At 45.5% G+C, this 20,328-nt stretch overlaps 1 protein-coding gene across 2 annotated transcripts in view; it reads left to right on the top strand.

The window, feature by feature from the left end:
• Positions 1 to 20,328, top strand: part of LOC147639950 (pre-mRNA-splicing factor of RES complex protein) — an 80,278-nt gene that overhangs the window by 11,432 nt on the left and 48,518 nt on the right. For both annotated transcript variants that reach the window (XM_086775548.1, XM_086775546.1), the window contains 2 exons: positions 1,673 to 1,993; positions 2,316 to 2,453. In XM_086775548.1, the coding sequence (XP_086631674.1) occupies positions 1,804 to 1,993; positions 2,316 to 2,453 (328 nt within the window). In that variant the 5' untranslated portion in view covers positions 1,673 to 1,803. The remainder of the gene's footprint in view (positions 1 to 1,672; positions 1,994 to 2,315; positions 2,454 to 20,328) is intronic.

Below are 20,328 nucleotides of genomic sequence, written 5' to 3'. Positions count from 1 at the left end.
CATCTCAAACTCCTTTGACGAGGCAGCCTTCGTCACTACAATGTGCTCCACATGATCGCCATTGAGAATGAGGTCATCCATATAAAGGATGATCAATGTGACCAAACCGTGTTCCCGAAAGACCATACAAGGTCTCCTTGGATCCTAGAACCTCAAAGCCTGGAGGCTGCTTGGTTTCACTGGTATTAGAGCGTAGGCTTTCTTGGAAGCAAAGGCTTTCTTCTAACAATAAGAAAGAGAAAAGATCAGAAGTGGAGACTACAGTGATCAACAGTTTGGATATTGAGCTCATGGTAGTCATGTGTCCAAAGCATGAGCAGTAGACGGCTTGGCATAACGATTTATGGATTCACAGAATTTATCCTCGAAGTATGGAGTTGGTTTTATGTGCCCATGTTTAGTACTCGTTCCATATGGACTATTCTGGATTTTGAATCAAATTTTGTTCAAGCGAGTTATATGGAGCTATATCTCAAGGTATCTTATGTGTATGGTGAGGAGATATTTATTTTGGCTTCACGACGACCTTGGCAAAGAAAAGCTAAGTATACTTTTGAGTTTTACCAAGTTGATGCTTTTTGCCAATATCTAGAATTTTGTACATGTTGAACTTCCTTGCTGATGCAAGCGGAGAATGTTTCTCATGTCTATCTTGAGATGTGTTTCAGTAAAGTTATTTTTTTCTGAAAAGCGTTGGAAAACATTTCTAATTTTGGAAAAGGCTTTTCTATGATTTTAATAAATAGTTTATGGTTTTGGTCGTGTGTATTAGAGGCTCCTAGCAGTATGGGATGCTAGAATTGTCGCCTACACAAGGATCTCATATGGGGAATATTCTAGTGGTATGGAACGCTAGAATATGTCGCATATGGGGTAACAAAACTATGAATTATTTATCAGTAGCATGGATTGGCTGATTCTAGTCTATGAGCTGTTTTGAAACCAACATGGTAGGTATTCTACGTTCGTATGGCTGGTCGAAGATATGCAAGGCTATCCTGGATAACAGCGTGCCAGTTGAGCTTCCTTGCCTTGTGTGAACATGTGCTTATTTTTGCGGCTTTGCGGAGAAGGATTTTCTCACATCGATCTTGCCATAGCACATCCCTTTTGCATGTATGTGGGATCCCCGGAAGGACTCCGGTGTGAGCCCACTGACATGTCAATAGGAGTTTGTATCTTTTGCATGTATGTGGATGGATCCCCAGGAAGGACTCTGGTGTGAGCCCACTAACATGGCAAGAGAACATGTGTGGCTTCTGAGGCTTGACATGACAGAACATGTGTGGTTTCTGAGGCTTGACATGACAGAACATGTATGGCTTGTGAGGCTTCACATGACAGAACATGTGTGGCTTCTGAGGCTTGACATGACAGAACATGTGTGGCTTGTGCAGCCTGACATGACAGTACATGATTAGCAACCCTCATGCTCACTTTGTACTCATGTTCTGGGAAGGAGTCAGCATCCCTAAACATTCAGAAAAGCTGTATATGGACTTATGGATATTTGGGACACAGTTCGCTCTTATAGTATAAAATCTACGCAGATACAGAAAATAATTGAAGAAAACCTTGAAGAAATTGATAATCCTTTGGAAAAAAAGATTCAATTAATGAATCAATCGCAAAAAAAGTTTTGGGCGCTCATTTATTCTGTGTATTTTTGTAGATTCTAAACCTCTTGGGAATTTATCATGCTGCATTGGCTGATGTACTGGCACTCAAACACAACAGAGCATGGATATTCTAGAGGAAATTTTCTGTCAAAGAAGGTAATTGAAACACTAAGCTGAACCAGCCATGGCGTCTGCTCTTCAAGAGTATCTAAAACGCTACACTAGCGATTCAGACAAGCCGCAGAAGAAGAAGAAGAAGAAGAAGGTGAAAGCTTCGAATCCTGGCTATGCAGGCGCCGTTACCATAGTGGACGCAGACCCTGTCTGGCAGAAAGAAGTGAGAGATGAATCTCCCGACTCGGAGGACGATCAAGGTGATCATCGTAATGGCCGTTGAATTCCAGGATGTCTGTTTCTTGTGTTTTGTATTACCTGTTTTTAGGGTTTTTCCAGACCTCGGTTTTTGTGTGTGTTGACACCGATTTTTGGGGTTTCTTTCTTCTTGTCATCATTGAGGTTTTTCCATGCTTGTGTTCTTGTCTGTTGTATGTGTGTTTCTTCCTGTCTGTAGGGTTCCGTACCTTTTTTTCCTTGCATGTTGTATTAGGTTTTCCTTATCATTTTTGTATCTTAAGTTTTTTCATACCTGTGTTTTCTTCTGTCTGATTTTTTTGCTTTGGTGCTCTTGCAATAAAGATGATGCTCCCTTGGTCATCAAGGATGTGGAGGTTAAGAGGATGCAGAGGCTGGAAGCTCTGAAGATGCATCGCCCCTACATTTCCACAGCAGATGATGGCAGTGGATGGGTCTCAGTAGATAACATCCCAAAGCAAGGTACTCTTTTGCAGTCTTGTGTTATGTTGTGTATATTCAGGAGGCCGATTTGCATGCCTTATGTGATGTGTCGGATTGTACTGTGATTTACATATTCACACTTACAAACATGCCTGTCACTTTGCACACATTGCGGTCTTTTGCCTGACTTGGTATAGTTTGATGGTGATAGTCACCAGATGCGCAGGCCCAAACTAGGTGTCCCCCACTACCCAGCTAGAGAAAAATATTCCTGGTATGGAGTAGATGTGCTCTACTGTTCCATGCATATCCTTGATTCAGCTGAACTTATTGCAGAGGCTTGAGAGTTTCAGAGTTGTATCCTTTTTTTTTTGAGCATACAAAAGCAGAGCTACAGAGAAACATGAAGAGGATGAGGGCATTCCACAAATTCGCTCAACCAAAGTATGAGTGGAGCAAATCACCATCACAGGGAAACTTTATTGCGATATTGAGATGGCTTGTTGCCTCTAGGTATCCACAGGTGACTGGCAGTGCATGTTGGAGACACGAGACAGAATGAGAAATCGGAGATCTGAGGCTCAGTGAAGGCTTTTCCCTACGAGATCTGGTGTCATAAACATCCTGATCATAGTTGGACATGCGCACTAGGACCCTCTTGATTTCATTGGGTCTCTAGAGGAGATTGTTAGACGATTATGTAACCTTATCAGTCTCTGATGGACGACAGTGTAAGGTTTGACATGAGCTTGCCCAAGAAATCATCTGACGTGAACCACATAGGAGGGAGGCTCAAGGCTCGCCTCTGGGCCATAGAGTCACTCACTCCGTACTCACCCGGAGCTTGAGGCCATAGCTACATCTTGGGCGGGGCTCTCTCTTAGTAAGACCCGGCATCCCATACCACCAGGCCACACCCTACAGGTGTCGTCGCGGTGAGCACCCCCGATGGCCATGCGCTACAAGTCAGTCTCGACGATTGTAATAACAACTGAGCTTGGGCTATGCTTATATAGGCCACTGGGCTCTATAACTGGCCCCATGGCTATAATTAGCTAATAACCCTATTAACCCTCCCGCCGTGTGGGTTGGATTATCTCCACTGGGACCTCCACATACACATCACATGGATTGCACCTTTAGAGCTCCCACTGAAGATGCACTTCTACAGAGATCATTTCCTCATGCTCACAGAGGATGACTTCATCCTGCAGCCAGGCTACCTAGGTATTCACATGTCACATGCCATGCGGATTGTGATTGGCCAGCTATGGGCCCAGGGAGAGGATAAGAATAGTGGAGCCTGCGGGTCCACCTCTGCGGCGGGAGGTACCACTATCTATTCCGTGAGGGGTTTGGCCCATTATCCAGGATCATGGACTTCCCAGACCACCCATTGGGTCTGTAGGAGACGTTTAATATAACTCTCTCCCTTTCTCTGTGTGTGTGTGTGTGTGTGTGTGTGTGTGTGTCTCACAGAAACTCCTTGCATCTTTCTTCTAGAGCATTGGACAGCCCGAAGCAAACGATGAGGAGGAGACACAGGTGCCCCAGACCAGCGAACACACACAGATTGCAGCCACAGGGAGTTTCCATCCTGACGTCCAGAATGTCTAGCTGCTATGAGGCGCCCTTGGATGACAGCACATAGAACACGTCAAGGACCCAAAGCTCAGTAGAAGAGATCACCCTCCGTGTGACACCACACCTGGACACCCTCCTTGATGACAGATGACAATTCCTGAGTTTGTATCCCACTCATTTGTCACCTGACGAGGCTCTTCAAACCTATCAAACTTGGAAATATCATGCCTTCATTGTCCATTGGTGTCTTCATTGCATCTTTCACCACAGCACTCACACATTGTATCATCATTGGTCTCATGGGCCATTTTAAGCCCTTGAAGACGTTGATAAACTTGTGTGTGTGATTTTACTTCCATAACATTTTTCAAGAAAATTTAGGATTAGAGACTTTTTATCTTCTAAAACTATGACTGGTATTTGAAAAGACAAGTATTATTTTTTGTTAGGGAGGTGCACATTGTGACATTCTCAAATAAGTGTTGTAACTTGAGTAGTGGAAGCGGTGAAATATGTTGTCACGTGCACCCTACACTGGGGTACACAATGACACATTGGCATGATCATAAGTGCAGCATTTGTACAGAAGTAGAACCTTTTTAGGATTATTTGTTGTACGTCGTGACCCCATTGTGAGCCCTCAGTCCAGGGACAGTCAGGCACGAGCTACGTAAGTCTCTGAGCTTTAGAGGTCAGTGTGAAACCGGCCTCTGGTAGAAACCAAAGTGCGGTAAACTAGCAGTCACCGATCCAATTGTAGTCCAGACAATTAACAAATAAACAAGAGCTAGAATGCTCCAGAACAAAAAGGAAAACGACACCTGTTGGCCCCAAAGCTTGGCACCCCTTTGGGTATTTCTTTATTCAATTTTAAAGGAAAAGTTTAACTGAGTACAACAAAGCCAGTCAAGGAAAATAGACCTGCATGTGCAATCTGGCAACCCTCAAGACCTCTTAGCATAGAGGATATACATACAGATTTGTGTCCCACAAAAGCAACACACTGCTGTCTCCTCTAATGAACCAAGACAATGCAACATGGAAGCCTTGAGCACGCATTTGGCTGTTCCATGATCATAGCTTCAAACTCAGCCAAAGAACAAATCCACCATCCAACTCTGTTTCCACCCTTCAAACTAACACACCCCTTCTCTCACAAAGGGCGAGAAGAAACAACTCTGAAGCAGTCGTAAGCCAGTGGAAAGAGAGAGAAAGATATTCAGCAGATTCATTGCTGTCCCTCAGTCCAATCCTCTTCAAAAACACCAGCCCTGAGAGTATAGAGTATGCTGTCCTGAAAGTGCAGCCACCCGCCTTTGCCCTCCAGAGCTCACACGAGGGGAAGAGAAGAGAAGAGAGAGAGAGAGAGAGAGAGAGAGAGAGAGAGAGAGAGAGAGAGAGAAAAGAAGGATTCAGCATGTACCAACTGCTTTGCACAGTTCTGCACCAGTTGGCTTGCACAACCTGTACCTGTTTGCGCCAGTTGACCTGCAGCCGCTTGCGTCAGAAAACCTGCAGCAGCCTGTACCAGTCCGTACCAGTCCGTACATGCAGCTGCCTGCGCCAGAAAACTACAGCAGCCGCTTGTACCTGTCCGTACCAGTCACCCTGCAGCACCTGTACAACACTGTACCTGTCCGTACTAGTTTGTACCTGCAACCGCCTGCGTCAGTTGGATTGGACTGCACCGCCTGTACCAGCCTGTACTTGCTGACCTGCAGATGCTGTTCTGTATGGTTCCCCTTCAGGCGACCTGTACGTCCTCTCTCCACGCAGCCAGCCGACCAGTTCCCTCCATGCAGCGAGCCGACCAGACTTTTTCAAAAAGCAAGAGAGAGAGGTAGAGAGGGAGGCGTGTACTCTAAAAGTGGAGTAGCCCCCCTCCATAATTATCCTAGTGGCCCTCCCTTAAAGTTTTTAAAACTTTCTAAGGGCCACCCAGGGTTTATAAAGCTTAATACCTTGGTCCCCCTTCACACTTGGGGTTGTCCACACATGTTACCTTTTTGTCCGGACACCCTAGTATGAATCTTTAAAAATTTATCCTGCTCACCGACCACCATGCCCACACTTGTGCTGTTCCAATTTCACAGGGTCATGACACAGTCAGTTGTCAGGCCTCTTAACCCACTTGGAGAAAGCATCATTCAGGAGCATGTATGTGTCAACCTTAGGATTAGATGCATGTAAAGCATTGTAAGTGCATTCACGTAGAAGGGGGGCCAGCCCCAAGGCAGCCCATACTTGGGCTAAGCCTTGCAAAGGCTTTCAAAGTTCCAAGAGCTTTGCCAAGCAGTCGGCCAGCAGCCGACAGGTGTGCTACAGCCCGACCAGGATCTTCTGGGGCAGCTGACTGGGCATAGGAGCTCTAAATGTGCAGCCAACTATGCATAATACCAGTCGTGGGCAGTTCTTGCAGTCAACAGGGTTTTGCTTCAGCCGACCAGCATTTATCAGGTCATGGGACATGTTTGCATCCGCTGATAGCCTCTTGAGGCAGCCGACTGCCGACTTGATGAGGTATAAAAAGCCTCTCCTCAGCCCACATAAATTCATTAAAATATTCAGCAAAGAACATTCAGGTATTCAACGCTTAGCAGTCCTGCTCAACTCCAGGCAACAAGGAAGATACTCTTACATCTCAACCCTGTACGGACAGGTATAGCTGGTTCCAGTACTGTTCAGTCTTGAACAGTACTACAGGTGGTGCATCTCCCGCTGTAGCAATTGCAGGCAATGCTTTACCGGAGCTTAGTTGGTGCATCAATTAAGTGGTTGCAAGAAGGCAAGTACAGACTGGTATGATTGGCCTCACGAGTGTAGAATCACGTGCTGATTTGGTAAGCTCTGAACTTATCCATCTTTCTTTCTTTCCATTGGCTTATGTCTACTGCAGAGTTGTGTTATCTGGCCCCTTGTGAGAGGAGGGGTATGGCAGATTGAAAGGGTGGAAACAGAGATTGGACAGTGGATGTATGTTTGTGCTGAGTTGTGGAACCATGTTCATGGGATATACCAGATGTGTGCTCAAGGCTGCCCGGCTGAATTGTCTTGGTTGATCAGAGGGAAGCACAGAGTGTTGCTTTTGTGGGACACAGATCTGAATGTGAATCCTGTGTGCTAAGAGGTCTTGTGGGCTGCCAGATTGGACATACAGGTGTATTCCCCTGGCTGGCTTTGTTGTACTGAGCTTTACATTTTTTTGAATTTGAATAAAAAAATACCGAAAGGGGCGTCAAGCTTTGGGGCCAACAGGTGTCGGTTTCATTTCAGTTTTGGGGCACTCTAGCTCCAGTTAATTTTGTTATTTATTTGGACTACAAGTGGAAGGGTGACTGCTAGTCTACCGCACTTTGGTTTCTACCAGAGGCCGGTTTCAAGGTTCCGTTGCCGGGACCCATCATCAACTTTCTTAAGGGGGTGAGCTCGTGGTTGACTCGAGGAAAGTCATTGCTGAAAAATTCAGCAACATGTCTGATACAGAAGACGAATATTTTTATCATGAAGAGGAACCTATGCAAGTGGTATTGGCCACTGGAAAGATTCTTTTCTTGAGACAGACCTTATTCAGTTTAGCCTACATGGGAACGTAACAGAGTGCCAGTTCAGAGTTCTACCCCCTTGGGAGTCTATGATGGAATCCTTGAAATGGATTGGCTCCAAAAGAATCAGACTGACATTCATTGCCACACAAAGGAACCATCTCTTTCCTTGACCTTCATGGGAATAAAGTTCAAGGAACTGGAATTTCCGGATCCGTAGTGCTACAATTAGTCAAGGCTTCCAAATTATTAAAAGGGCTTAGAAAGAGGCAAGATGTTTATGTCATTAAGATGAATCCTGAGAGAAATGAATCTGAGGATAATCTTGCAGGAGAACATGCTGCAGATGATGAGCAATATGAGGATGTAACACAGCCAGAAGATATGCCTAGTAAAGAGGAAGATGATGCTCAGTTAAAAAATCGTTTGGCCGGTGTTATGGATGTGTTTATGCAGCTCACACAAAGTGAGAAGTTTGTTGAATTTATGAGATCCCGTTCTGAGCCTGAAAAGAAGAAGAAGAAGGTGCGTTCTAAGAACCTTCCTCAGGGTCATAGTGCTACCTTCCCACAGGATCCATCTTTTGGACAGTTTCCGAACATGCAACATGCTTTTGGTGCTAATTCTCAGAGTTCCTTTTTCGGACAGCCATCTATTCCTCAGCAGACTATGTATCCAGGTTATTTTGGTGGTGGCTCTGTATTCCAATCTATGACTGGGGGTTATCCTCAGGGAGGCATGGGTATGCCAGGGACTTTTGGAGCTAATTTTCAGCCTGGTATGCAGGGGAATATGTATGGTGGTATGCAGTCCGGAATGCAAGGAAACATGTTTGGGGGCATGCAACCTGGAATGCAAGCAAATATGTATGGGGGCATGCAGCCCGGTATGCATAATGGTATGTTTGGAAACATGGTTGGAATGTATGGCATGCCAGGTGTGGGAATTGGAAATGTTGACCCTATGATGGGCATGAATGCTGGGGGTAGCAATCTTGTGAAGCCACTTCCTTACGATAATCTAACGCCTATAGCAATCTTGTGAAGCCACTTCCTTACGATAATCTAACGCCTATGGGTAAGGCGAAGGATTATAAGGAAGGGGGAGCTGCTGTGAAATTTGATACATTTAGTGGAGCCAAAGATAAGTTAAAGGCACTTACCTTCTTACAACAGTTTGATGCTGCTTTTTCTGGTGGTAATTACACGGAGTCCTCTAAGGTGAGAAAAGCTGCGACTTTTCTCAAAGGCAATGCATTGCAGTGGTGGTCTACTCTTCTTTTGCAGGGCATAGCACCATCTACTTGGGTACAATTTAAACAGGTGTTCTCTTCCGTATGGCTCACATCTACTTTCGAGGTGGATGTAATGACAGCAGGGCACAAGTTGGATGCATTAAAATGTGAAAGTCTGGAAGATTATAACAAGAAGTTTTGGGAAGCTTTACTCCCAGTTACTTCTTACCGTGCAGTGCCTTTGTCTGAGCAGGTAGAGAAGTATTGTTGTGGGTTGCCCAAGAAAGTGCGTGACTATTGCATCAAGACTCGAGTAACAAACATGTCACAGATGATAGAGAATGCTATGACAGCTAATGCGTTACTCACTGGAGTCTCATCTGGATTTAAAGGCAGTAAGAACTCGAGCAAGAAATCTGAAAAGTCAGGGCATACTTCACGTGATGCAAAAGGGTCTACAGAGACGCGGTATAAGAAGTTGCCAATGCCCAAGAGAACTCCTGAGGAGAGAGAGGCTTTGAGGGATGCTCGGAAATGTTTTTACTGTACAGAAGAGGGACATATGTCTTTTAATTGTCCCAAGAGAAAGTCCCAAAAGGACTCTGACAATAAAGGGGAGCCCAAGTCAAAGAAACCAAAACCTTTTGCAGGGTTAGTTCCTGATCTTGTTGGGGAACAGCCAGGTGGTGAAGAGACTGAGTTGTGTAGGGCATGGGGCAAAGTGAGAGATCAAAATGCCTTGATATTCTTTGACACAGGTGCTAGAGCCAACTTTATTTCACCGGATTTGGCTGGCCGATTAGGGATTCGTGCAGAGGAGATGGGGACTTTATATGAGGCTAATATGGCTTGTCTTGGGTATGCAGAACTCGTCACTCCTATTATTGGGAAGCTCAGGCTTCATTTACAGGGTTATGTGGACAGCGAAGAGTTTTTCATCATGCCACTTGATGGATGTAATGTTTTGTTGGGAATGCCATGGTGCCACAGAGTACATGCGGTGGTGGATACATACAATAGGAAGATCACTTTGACTCATAGAGGGAAAGAACATGTTTTGGATGTAAAACTTAAAGGGGAATCTGTTCCTATTGTATCAGCTTCGGCAATTTCATTAGTAATAATGAAAAAGCATCTTTTCGCGTACTTGATTTATGTAAAGGATGCAAAAGATGATGAGTCTAAGTCTAATTTGTCTATGTTAGATAAGGATAGGACTGATTTCTTATGTGGGTTCCAAGATTGTTTTTTCGAGTCATTGCTAGGGGAACTTCCTCGAAGATCATGCCATTGATCTAATTCCTGGTAGTACTTCACCAAATAGACCGCCGTACCGTGTTAGTGCAGCCCAACAAGAAGAAATTATGAGTCAGGTACAGGAGCTGTTGAATAAAGGGTTGATACAGCCTAGCTCATCACTGGCGCTTATTCCCTAAGCTGAGCATGCGCTATTATGGGCCTTTTCAGGTATTGGAAAAGATTGGTGAGGTGGCCTATCGCTTGAAGCTACCAGATCACTGGAGGATTCACAATGCATTTCACGTGAGTCTCCTTAGACCTTTCCGTGGGGATATGCCTGACGATGTATGAGATGAGTCTCAGCCGGAAGTTGAGGAACTTGATGAGGTTCTTATTCCAGAGCAGATACTGGCACATAAGGAAAGAAAGGTACGTGGTAAAGTTTCCCGTCGCTATCTTGTGAAGTTCAAGAACTATTCACCGATGGATGCGAAGTGGATGGAGGAAGGTGACTTAACAGATTCACCTCAGGTTTTGCAGCTTTATCTCGATGCCTTTGAGTTGGAGCCGACTCTTGTTTTGGCTCATTCAGGTTCAGCAGAGCATGGGTCTGGAGCATTGCCTGATGCTCAAGAGGGGGGTAGCACCTCCACTCCCTTGATACAGACAGGCTCAGATGACATCTAGAGGTCGCTTGGTGTAGTTTTTGTCTCACCCGAAGGTACTGATGGCTGACAGTACATCTGTTTATGGGACTTCTATGATATATGTATACTAGTCACATTGGATGTTGTGGTTGCGTATGGTTCACAGTGGTATACAACTTGGACTACTACTACACCATTGGTTTGCAGTGAATGTTGTTACATATGCATGGCTCAGAGAGATTGGGACGTTGATCTTACCATATTGTATATTTCACTTTGGATATTTTGCTGTATCACCAGAATGCAATCGAGGACGCTTGTCATTTTTCAAGAGGTGGGTATGTCATGACCCTGTGAAAATGGAATAGCACAAGTGTGGGCACAGAGTGTTGCTTTTGTGGGACACAGATCTGTGTGTGAATCCTCTGTGCTAAGAGGTCTTGTGGGCTGCCAGATTGGACATACAGGTGTATTCCCCTTGCTGGCTTTGTTGTACTCAGCTTTACATTTTTTTGAATTTGAATAAAGAAATACCGAAAGGGGCGCCAAGCTTTGGGGCCAACAGGTGTCGGTTTCATTTCAGTTTTGGGGCACTCTAGCTCCAGTTAATTTTGTTATTGATTTGGACTACAAGTGGAAGGGTGACTGCTACACTTTGGTTTCTACAAGAGGCCGGTTTCAAAATGTTACAAGTTGCGAAGGAATCTATTAGAAGTGCTCAAGATCGAGACAGATTTTATTCTAATATACATCGTTCACCCAGAGAGTTCTCTGAAGGAACGATGGTGTATTTGCGAGTTCCGAAAGATTCCGAGACTTTACGGACAGGTCGATCTCCGAAATTATCCCCTAGATACTGTGGACCATTTCGTATTACACGAAGGATTGGTTCTGTTGCATATTGGATTTGCCTTCTCATGTGAAAGTTCATCTTGTATTTCATGTCAGCAGACTTAAGGAAGTACTGGGTGGAACAGATCAGTTAGTTACTCCTCAAGAAATTATAGATGTCGAGGACATGACATTTGTTCGGCACGAACCTGAAAAGATTCTTGGATTTCGTGAAAGAAGATTGTGTAATACGCTTATCACGGAATACAAGATCAAGTGGAAGGATCGTGTTAAGGAGGACGCTACATGGGAGACATTGACTACTCTTCAGAGAGATTACCCTGGCTTTTTAGTGAGCTCAGGAGTGAGCTCTTAGAGGAAGGGGAGTATGTCATGTGCATAGTGTGTGTCTACCGTGTGCTACACGCACACAAGACTAGCTTCGAGGTTTGGGGAAGCTTGGAGCTAGGCAGGATGATTGACGAGCTGAGTTAGGGATAAACTAACGGGCGGGCACCCAAGTATGGATGGGCGGGCACCCAAGTGTGGACGCCCGATGACCGGCCAAGAGTCTATAAAAGGGTGGCCAAGGTTAGTTATTGGTATATAGAGTGTCTCGCGAGTTTGTGAGAGCTCTATAGTCTTGGAGCCTGGATCTGGTGTAGACGTGCACCTGCTTTACGCAGCCAAGGCCGGCAGCAATCTCGAGGCCCACGAGGGTAGCTTCGTGGCGGTATGGGACGTCGCGAGGAGGAGATTGGTTGGTACGTCAACCTAGTTAGCTCAGCTCGTGGCTCGGTGGGGACAGCCAAGTCTGTGGGCTTGCCCATGGCTGTCATGGTTGGGAGGTGAGTCAGGCCTGCACCCCCTTGTTGTTTGTTTGTTTGTTTGCAGGATTCGAGTCTTGTACTAGGAACGATCACGAAGAGATCCGGTGGGGATTTGACAGTCTTTGCAGCTGAGGTTGAAGAATTAGCACTCTTCCCAGTCCGCTTAGGACACGTCCTCCAATAGTGGCCTTTCTCGCCACAATCATTGCAGGACCGCTCGGCCTTCAGCTTCTCTCGTTCTGTGTCGGACTTCTTCTCAGAAGACTTCTCTGGTGAAGCCTTCCCTTTGTCCTTGTTGTTATTCCGGCCTTTCGACCGTTGGCCAGTTAAGGCCTCCGAACCTCCGCTGTGAGGAGGGTTCGTGAAACGTTCCTCCTAGTCCAAGACCATGGGCACAAGCTCCTCCCAGGTAATGGTGCTGAGCCTGCCACTCGTAATCAAAGAGGAGTAGAAAGTGGAATACTGAGCAGGCAAGTGGGAAAACAAAGTAATGGCCATGTCTTCAGATGATATCTCCTTCCCAGCCTGGAGGACTTCTTGCTGAAGGGCTTGCAGCTTGTTAATGTGCTCCCGCATCGTCGATGACTTTGCAGGGTTCATAACCCGCATCTGCACTTCCAAGGAGATCCTCTTCATGGGTGATACCCTGTTATAAAGAGAAGCCAAGTGCTGCCATATGCCTGTGGCCAGCATCATATGCTTTACGTGATTGATTACTTGTGGTGTGCAATTGAGGAAAATAAATGACTGGACCTTGGCGTTGACACGATTCCACATTTGTGCCTGTGCCTCGCGGTCCTTCACAATAACTCCCCTTCCTCTGCTTCCGGCCGTGGAACCCCGATAACGATGAAACCAGCAAGGTCGTATGACTCCAGCACAGACTCCATCATAACCTTCCAGATGCCGTAATTGTTCCCGTCTAACTGATGGCACACAAGAACCCGAGGAAAAAACTGAATGAATACAATGTGGGGTAATGGGGCCTATTTATATGGCCCCATCATGCAGTCGGCCAGCGCTAGCATGCACCGCCAGCCGTCACGACTGGGCACATCCAGTCGTGACGGCAGTAAAAAACTCCACGACACCTTCTGATCAGGTCAGCCAGCTCCACGTGTACAAGAGTGCAGTCGGCCAACATCAGAAGCTCCTGCCAGCCTGTGGGGGCAGCCACCCACACCATGGAAAAAATGGGAAAAAAATACGGGGAGTGAGAAAAAATGATAAAACACCTATACAGGGCGGGCACACCCACAACAGAGGCCCTGGTGTCTGATAAAGACAAGAGATGACTTCTAACATATCAATGCCACGAAGAGTGAGTTTGGAGTCCAAGAGATCCATTGCTTGGGTTACATCATGTTCTTCAGGTATTAGCCTCGACCTTGAAAAGGTACGGGCCATTTTCAGTTGGGATGTTCCCACTATAGCCCAGGAAATCCGCTCATTTGTGGGCCTTTGTCAGGCCTACAGCACCCATATGGACAAGTTTTCTGACCTTGCAGCACCTCTTATTGACCTGCTCAAGGGCGTGAAGACTCGTTGTCATGAAGTGTCCGTCACACGGGCAAGGCTCTAGAGGTATTCTAGGCAATGAAGAAAGTTGCCTTTGAGTCTCCAGTTTTGAAGTTGGCATCATGGGATGATCCTTTCGAGGTGATTATCGATGCCAATAACCTTGCCATTGGAGCTGTTTTACAGCAAGATGGTAGGCCAAGGGCTTATTATAGCCGCAAGTTGAATAACGCCGAGAAGAATTATTCGGTGTATAACAAAGAGCTCTTGGGGGTGATGACCGCTCTTAAGCATTGGAAGCACTTACTTTACGGGAGGGACTTTATAGTTAAGACAGATCACCAGGCACTTAAATGGTTAGAGCTCTTGGGGGTGATGACCGCTCTTAAGCATTGGAAGCACTTACTTTACGGGAGGGACTTTATAGTTAAGACAGATCACCAGGCACTTAAATGGTTACAAACCATGCCTAGTGCCCAATGGAGTGACAGGCAGTCCAGATGGAGTCAATTGTTCCAACAATTTGGAAAAATGATTGAATACATTCCGGGCAAGAATAACCCCGTTGCTGATGCTCTTCGTCGCAAGGGCACTATTCAGACATTGCAGGAGTCCACTGTGCTTGAAATTCAAGGCAAAGACTTGGACAGTATGAAGGCACAGTATCCGTATTTGGAAGAGTTCGGGGCTCAATATCATTTGGCCCTCAGCTTAGAACGAGGCCATTACAGTATACAAGATGGTTGGTTGTTTTTCATGAAAGGCCTTTGTGTACTCAAAGAAAAGCTTCTCCACAATGCCCATGATCCTCTGGTTGGGAGTCATAGGGGTATCAACAGTACCTTGGAGAAGTTAGAGAGGTCATTCTATTGGCCTAAGATGTGACGGGATGTCTATCAACATGTCCAATCATGCTAGATATGTCAAAAAGTGAAAGTTCCTCATGCCAAACAAGCAGGGTTGCTACAACCTTTACCTATTCATGAGGGACCCTTTCATGACATCAATATGGACTTCGTAGGCCCTCTTCCCGCCTCAGTTGGATCTAGAAACACATTCTCGGAAATCATGGAGTCAGTTAAGGAGCTCCTTGCCAAGGTTCAGGAAGCATATACCTAGCAAGCCAACAAATCCAGGCAAGATGTCAACTTTAAGGAAGGGGATTGGGTATATCTCCGCATCACGAAACAACGACTAAAGCAAGTGGGCAAGAGTTGTCCCAAACTATCATTCCGAAGTTTCGGCCCATTTCCAGTCATTCAAAAGTTAAGTGATGTCTCTTTAAAGTTAAAGTTGCTAGAAAGTTGGACTACGCACAATGTCTTTCATGTTTCTTGGTTGAAGCCATATGTAGGTCCAGCATTGTAGGATATATCCGAAGAGCAACAAGTAGATATGATAGACGAAGCTGAAGTCATAGAGCCAGAGCAAATTCTCCTCCACAGATGGAAGCATGGATCCGGTCGAAGAATACGACAGTTCTATACAAAGTTTAAAGACCGCAGAACCCATGAAGCAGTTTGGATGGATGAAGAGTTCTTTCAAGAGTACCCCTAGTTGCTGGCGGACTACGTGGAAGCCCTGAACCTGCCGCCAAGTTACGCAGGAGGAAATGTCAACAGTCACGTGCACCTTGCACTGGGGTACACAGTGACACACTGGCATGATCATCAATGCAACATTTGTATAGAAGTAGAACCTTGTTAGGATTATTTGTCGTACGCCATGACCCCATTGTGAGCCCTCAGTCTAGGGATAGTCAAGCACGAGCTACGTAGGTTAGTCTCTGAGCTTTAGAGGTCAGTCAATTGTCAGTCCTCTTAACCCACTTGGAGAAAGCATCATTCAGGAGCATGTATGTGTCAAGCTGAGGATTAGATGCATGTAAAGCATTGTAAGTGCATTCACATAGAAGGGGGGCTAGCCCTAAGGCCAGCCCCACGGCACCCCATACTTGGACTAAGCGTTGCAAAGGCTTCCAAGAGCTTTGCCAAGCAGTCGGCCAGTAGCCGATAGGTGTGCTACAGCCCGACCAGGATCTTCTGGGGCAGCCGACTGGGCATAGGAGCTCTAAATGTGCAGTCGATTGTGCAGAATACTAGTCGTGGGCAACTCTTGCAGTCGACGAGGTTTTGCTTCAGTCGACCAGCATTTATCAGGTCGTGTGTCACCATTTGGTCCATCTCCATTTCTGGAGCCACTTCTATGGGACTGTCACTCCATAGAGCGGCCAGATTTGTACCATGTTCACATGTGGCCAGGCCAGTGTCCCATGTGAAAGGGTTAGTCATTTGGTGGACGGGAACCAGTTGTGTGCCACCCGTATGTGACTAGTATTGTGCCATATGGACGGGAGCTTGTTTGTTGCCACCCGTGTATGACCAGAATTACGTCTTATCCATGGTACTGTCACGCCATGGTAGGACTGATATTTGTGCCGACCTTGTCTATGGGATTGTCACTCCATAGGAAGGCGCGTGCCAAGACTTGTGGACTTCACATTTCGTCACACCAGTTTTATGCCCGCCGACAAGAAATCTTTGTATAAGTTTCATGAAAGGGAGATTTCGTCCGTTACATGTGCACATGGATTTATGTTTGCATGCATAAACTGTTTTCGCATGACTTGATCTCATGTGTTTGCGTGCTATGTCGTGCCAGTACCTTGGACGGGGACGCCCCCAGTGTACCGTGGATGTGCTGTTTATTGATGAGTTTGTGTGGCGTGTGAACAGGTGGTAAGTATTACCCTTTTTTTGGCCTTTTCAAATGTAAAATCCTTTAAGTAATGTCAACCTTAATAACTATAAGGTTGGATGTTCACACACATTTTAACATTCGCTCGACATTTGCTCTCATGTGGGTGCCCAACATTATTAATAACATTATAGTTATTATTGCATGAGGTAATTCTTTTTCCCCCACACATGGATGGTTGGTGGGAGTGTGATTGAAGGAAAGTACCCAACATGTTATTATCAGCTTGTACCTGCTTGTTGTACCCGACTGCATGTGTACCAACTATACCCACATGTTGTACCCGACTGCATCTGTACCAGTAGTACCAGTTGTACTTGTTGTACCTGCTATGCTTGATTGTACCCTCAGTTGTACCAGTTGCTTTCCAACATCTACTGTTGCTAGGATCTGCCTACAATTTGAGAGTGCAATAAAAAGGGGATGAGCTTCTCTCCTGGGAATTGAATTTGAATATTTGTCAGGTATTTATCTTCGTATTTTTCAGATTGAGTAATAATTAAAATTAAATGTTGTTTGAACAAGTTTTGTCAGGCAAAATATCACACTCTGTTGCCTTCATTAAGTAAGGCCATCAGGACGGTGACTTTTTCCCATGATTACCTTGACCGCGCCAAGCATTAGTACGGACGTGCCTGTTTTGTTGCACGGTCCCGGAAGACCAGTGAGGACAGGTGTTCACCCAGTGGAAGGTGGGAGATTACCTGTGACTCGGTCTACACCGACAACATCTCATTGTTTACCAGCTGTATTCACTCCTTGTTATGGAGAAATCTGGCCTAGGGCCTGTGAACACTTGTACAACTAAATACTCAAAGAAATACAATAGTATTGAGGGGGAGGGGGGGGCGGCCCTTTCTTGCCCCAGTGATGGTGTCAAGTGTTCTTTGTTATTTTTCGGTTTAAATGTAGGAAGTGTTGTCCAGTTAAGTGCTCTAAAATATATGAATTCTAGGAGTTGGCACTCTCCTATCTTATCCGCAAGGGTGATCTCAAAGGAGGGGATGGAGAGTTAGTATTCAAGAATCCACCTCGTTTGAAGCAGGGAGACCCAGCATCTCAACAGTTGAGGTCTTTTATACACAAGGAAGAGGTATCAGTCACTTCTCGCCATGCATCTACTCCTCATGGGACAGGAGGCAACAAGTATGTGCATGTTGGAGCTAGTGGGCGACATGATGGCCTTGTGGATTTAAAGGATGTATATCATGGAGAGAGTGGTTGGCATGGATGCCGAAAGACTCTGCCCATTGAGTTGTCTCGTGGTGAGACATTGCATCATTTGGGGAGGTCACATGCATCCGGGCCACAGATTCATAATGCACATGCCACTGTGCCTCGTGAAACATCTTTGGTTGCCCATGAAGCCCATGCAAAGAGGGATGCCCTGTTGGATAAGGGGAAGAGAAAGAGAGAAGAACATGTATCACATCCCAAAAAGCTCAAGGAGTTCAAGGAAGGAGACAAGTCCGTGAAATTTGATGCCTTTCATGGAGAGTATGATGTCTCCAAGGTGCTTGCTTTTGTGGCACAGTTTGACATTGCTTTTAGTGATGAGGACTTCACTGAGAAGTCTAAAATTCGTCATGCAAGCATGTTTTTGAAGGGGACGGCTGCCTATTGGTGGATCACTAAGAAGACCACCAAAGATCCCATTTGCACTTGGAAAGAGTTGAAGGACAGATTTTATGCACAATTTTTGCCTCCCAATGCGGAGCAAACTCTTACCCCAAAGTGGGATAGACTTGAACAAAAAGACAATGAAAGTGTGTAGCAGTATGTCAACAAATTTTGGAAAGTGTTGCTTGAGGTAACTCCCTTTATGCAACTCTCTGAAGATGAAAGGAAGAGGAAGTTTCGCTCCGGATTGCAACCAGCTTATCATTCGGGCATTGAATTGCACCCGAAACACACTCTTCAGTAGCTCATAGCATCTGCTCTTGCTACGGAGCAATTGGTGCTTAAAATTAAGCAAGATCAGGGAAGTTCTAAGGGCAAAGAGAGGGCTGTTCCAAACCTGCAAAAAGGTGGACAGCCACCTAAAAAGAGCTTTCGGGAAGCCCAAAAGGGTGGTAAAGCTGAAAGTAACCCATCCAAAGAAGAATAAGTTTGGCTTGACCCCCGGGCAAAGGGAGCAATATGCCAAAGAGGGGAAATGCTTTTCTTGTGGTAGTAAAGAGCACATGTTTAGGCAATGCCCTATCTGCAAGCAAAAGCATGAAGACAAGCCACCCAAGGCAAATGTGCATGCCATACCGGATGTGCAGGGTAACACTGAGCATGATGGTAGAGAGAGAGTAGTATGCAAAGCTTGGGGACAAATCAAGGATCAGCTCGCCTTATTCATGTTTGATTGTGCAATAGATAACTTCATCTGCACATAGATGGCAACCGCCTTGGGCATAGAGATTGGGACATGGGACCCCAAATTGAGGCAGAGGTAGCTTTTGTTGGCAAAGAGGTGGAGGTCGCTCCTCTTATTGGAAAGTTGCGAATTCATATATAGGGTTATTTGGATCATGAGCATTTCTTGATTGCTCCACTCAATGGATGTGATGTATTACTTGGCAAGCCTTGGCATCATAGGCTTGAGCCCCGCAAAGAATATAAAACCAACAGGATCACCTTTATGCATAGAGGCCGCATGCTGCTGGCAAGGAAGACGATTCTATCCCAGTTGTCTCTCACATCCAAATTAATAAGGCAATGAAAAAGAGTCTTTCCGCGTACTTGGTTTTTATTCGTGACAAAATTGAACATCATAATGTGAATGTGGATGTATCGACTCAAGAGGCTGAATTTTCTTAATGCTTATAAAGATTGTTTTGCCGATGCATTACTAGGAGAGCTACCTCCTGAGAGACCGGAGAATCATCGTATAGATCTTGTGCCAGGTAGTTCCCCACCTAATAAACCCGCATATCATTTGAGTGCCGCACAACAAGAGGAGATCATGAAGCAGGTTAATGAGCTTTTAGAGAAGGGTTTGGTTTAGCACCCTTTTGTTCTCCTGTGCTTCTTGTGCAAAAGAAGGATATGGATCTTTCCACATGTGCGTGGATTATCGAGCTCTAAACAAGCTCACTATCAAGAACAGGTTTCCGATCCCACGCATGGATGACATCTTGGATAAGCTTGATGGTTCTGCTTGTTTCAGCTGTATAGATTTGAAGAGTGGTTACCACCAGATTCGTGTGGTATCCCAGGATGTCCATAAAATTGCATTCAAGACAGCTTTTAGATTGTATGAATTGGTAATGCCTTTTGGCCTTACCAATGCCCCGACAACATTCAACTGTATGATGGACATGATATCTCGACCCCATCGTAAGTTTACAGGTGTATTCTTTGATGATATCTTGGTTTTCTCCAAGAATGAGGAAGAGCATAAGACTCAATTGGCTACAGTGTTTGAAGAGTTGCGAAAGCATAAACTCTTTATAAATGCTAAGAAAAGTGTCACCATTTGGTTCATCTCCATTTCTGGAGCCACTTCTATGGGATTGTCACTTGATAGAGCGGCCATATTTGTGCCATGTTCACATGGGGCGAGGCCGGTGTCCCATGTGAAAGGGCTAGTCTTTTGGTGTCACATGGATGGGAGCCAGATTTGTGCCACCCGTGTATGACTAGTACTGCGTCACATGGACGGGAACCGGTTTTGTGCCACGCGTGTGTGACCTACTTCGTGTTGTATGGACGGGAGCTGTTGGTGCCACCCGTGTATGGCCA

This window comes from Cibotium barometz, chromosome 3, assembly GCF_041138505.1.
Source record: "Cibotium barometz isolate CiBa-2024 chromosome 3, ASM4113850v1, whole genome shotgun sequence".
Lineage (NCBI taxonomy): Eukaryota > Viridiplantae > Streptophyta > Polypodiopsida > Cyatheales > Cibotiaceae > Cibotium > Cibotium barometz.
Note: the sequence above shows the minus strand (reverse complement) of the source record. Positions and strands in the feature narration are given on the sequence as shown.